Source organism: Branchiostoma belcheri, unplaced genomic scaffold, assembly GCF_001625305.1.
Source record: "Branchiostoma belcheri isolate BF01 breed outbred unplaced genomic scaffold, Haploidv18h27 scaffold16, whole genome shotgun sequence".
Classification (NCBI taxonomy): domain Eukaryota; kingdom Metazoa; phylum Chordata; class Leptocardii; order Amphioxiformes; family Branchiostomatidae; genus Branchiostoma; species Branchiostoma belcheri.
Genome location: NW_017803046.1, coordinates 1628841 through 1630197, shown reverse-complemented (window position 1 = coordinate 1630197; position 1357 = coordinate 1628841). Strand labels below are relative to the sequence as shown.

The 1357-nt window shown below is 39.7% G+C and overlaps 1 protein-coding gene across 1 annotated transcript in view; it reads left to right on the top strand.

Annotated features, from left to right (window-relative positions):
• Positions 1 to 1351, top strand: part of LOC109466021 (histone-lysine N-methyltransferase ASH1L-like) — a 52690-nt gene extending 51339 nt beyond the window's left edge. Inside the window, exon 30 of the mRNA XM_019763545.1 lies at positions 759 to 1351. Coding sequence (XP_019619104.1) covers positions 759 to 838 — 80 coding nt within the window. The 3' untranslated portion in view covers positions 839 to 1351. The remainder of the gene's footprint in view (positions 1 to 758) is intronic.
• The last annotated feature ends 6 nt before the right edge of the window (positions 1352 to 1357 follow it).

Genomic DNA, 1357 nt, shown 5'->3' with positions numbered 1-1357 from the left:
CAGAAGAAGCACCAACCTCCTCAGAACATCACAAGACAAAACAGGTACAAATGTGCATGTAATTGAAGCTTGCCTGATATTGACCTGCTACATGTACACTCCATGTTGTCAGAACTATCAGCTACATAATGACTGTTTAGTATTGTGTTGTTTTTCTCAGAAATTGTTCTCAGTTTTTGTGTGTATTCCTGATTTTACAGAGGCAGAAGCAAAAGGAGAGGCTCAACAATGTTCTTCTAAAGCTACTGGCTAAACTTCCTGGGAAACACAAACGTATGTCCAGTTGAACTGCCTTAGGGATCACTAGTATTGGTCTATTTCTAGTACTGAAGCCAGGGACGCAGATAGAAATAGAAAAATTGTTGAGTAGACCTTATATAATGTTTTACAGACCATTTTGAAGAGAAAACTAAAGCTGTAAAGTTTAATGTGACAAGATAGCATGGCAGTAGAAACTACCCAAATTTTGTGAAGCTGGTCTTTCACATGATATGAAGATAAGATAGTGAATTATCTTCACTAAAAAATCTTCAGTTTAGAAAGTTAAACATTTGTACAGGCATGAAAATGCAGCACTTGCAATATACGTACCTTTTTGTGTAAAAAAACCAAGCTGACCATATCTCAGTTTTTGAGTAGATAAACAAATTCAAGTAAAACAGTTGAAACAGAATTCTCTTATTTGACAAGAGTATGACATGAATTGCCGAACAGATTCCGTAGAGATTTTAACTGACATGTCTTGTGTTCCACTGCAGCTGTAGACGTCAGCTACCTGTTGGAGGAGGGGGCAGGAAAACGACAGCGCAAAAAAACAACGCTCGTCGACTGCTGGTGATCACTCTCGCACCACTCGTGACCATCATCATAGCAATTGGCTGTTGCCATGACAACCCAGTTGCGTGGCAACACCAAAACAAAGGCAGCTGTAAAGTTTCTGGAAGCATAGTTGTATCCTGTTCCATGTCCGTAGCATCGAGTGCCATGGTAGCTGTAGACAAGGGCAGAGAAAGGGCAGAGAGGCCACGGACGTGAACTAACCTGGGACCAAGATTTACCGCGCACAGGACCCTGGGAGCTTTGAATGTTATGTTTTTTTTGTATCATTATTACAGTTGATGTCCCTACAGCTTGTCTGATAAGACATGTTGGACCACATTTGAAAAGAAAAATGTCAGTGAAGTATTTCAAGAAGCAGCATTCTGATGGCATCACCTTATGGCAGACTATAATCTAGCAAGTTACCTCACATGTGATTTTAACTGACATGCTTGCCTCTTATTCTCTTTCCTGTAGCAAATGTCATCTGGGCTTGAACAGTACGATTTTAAACTAACATAGAATTATAAACATAAAC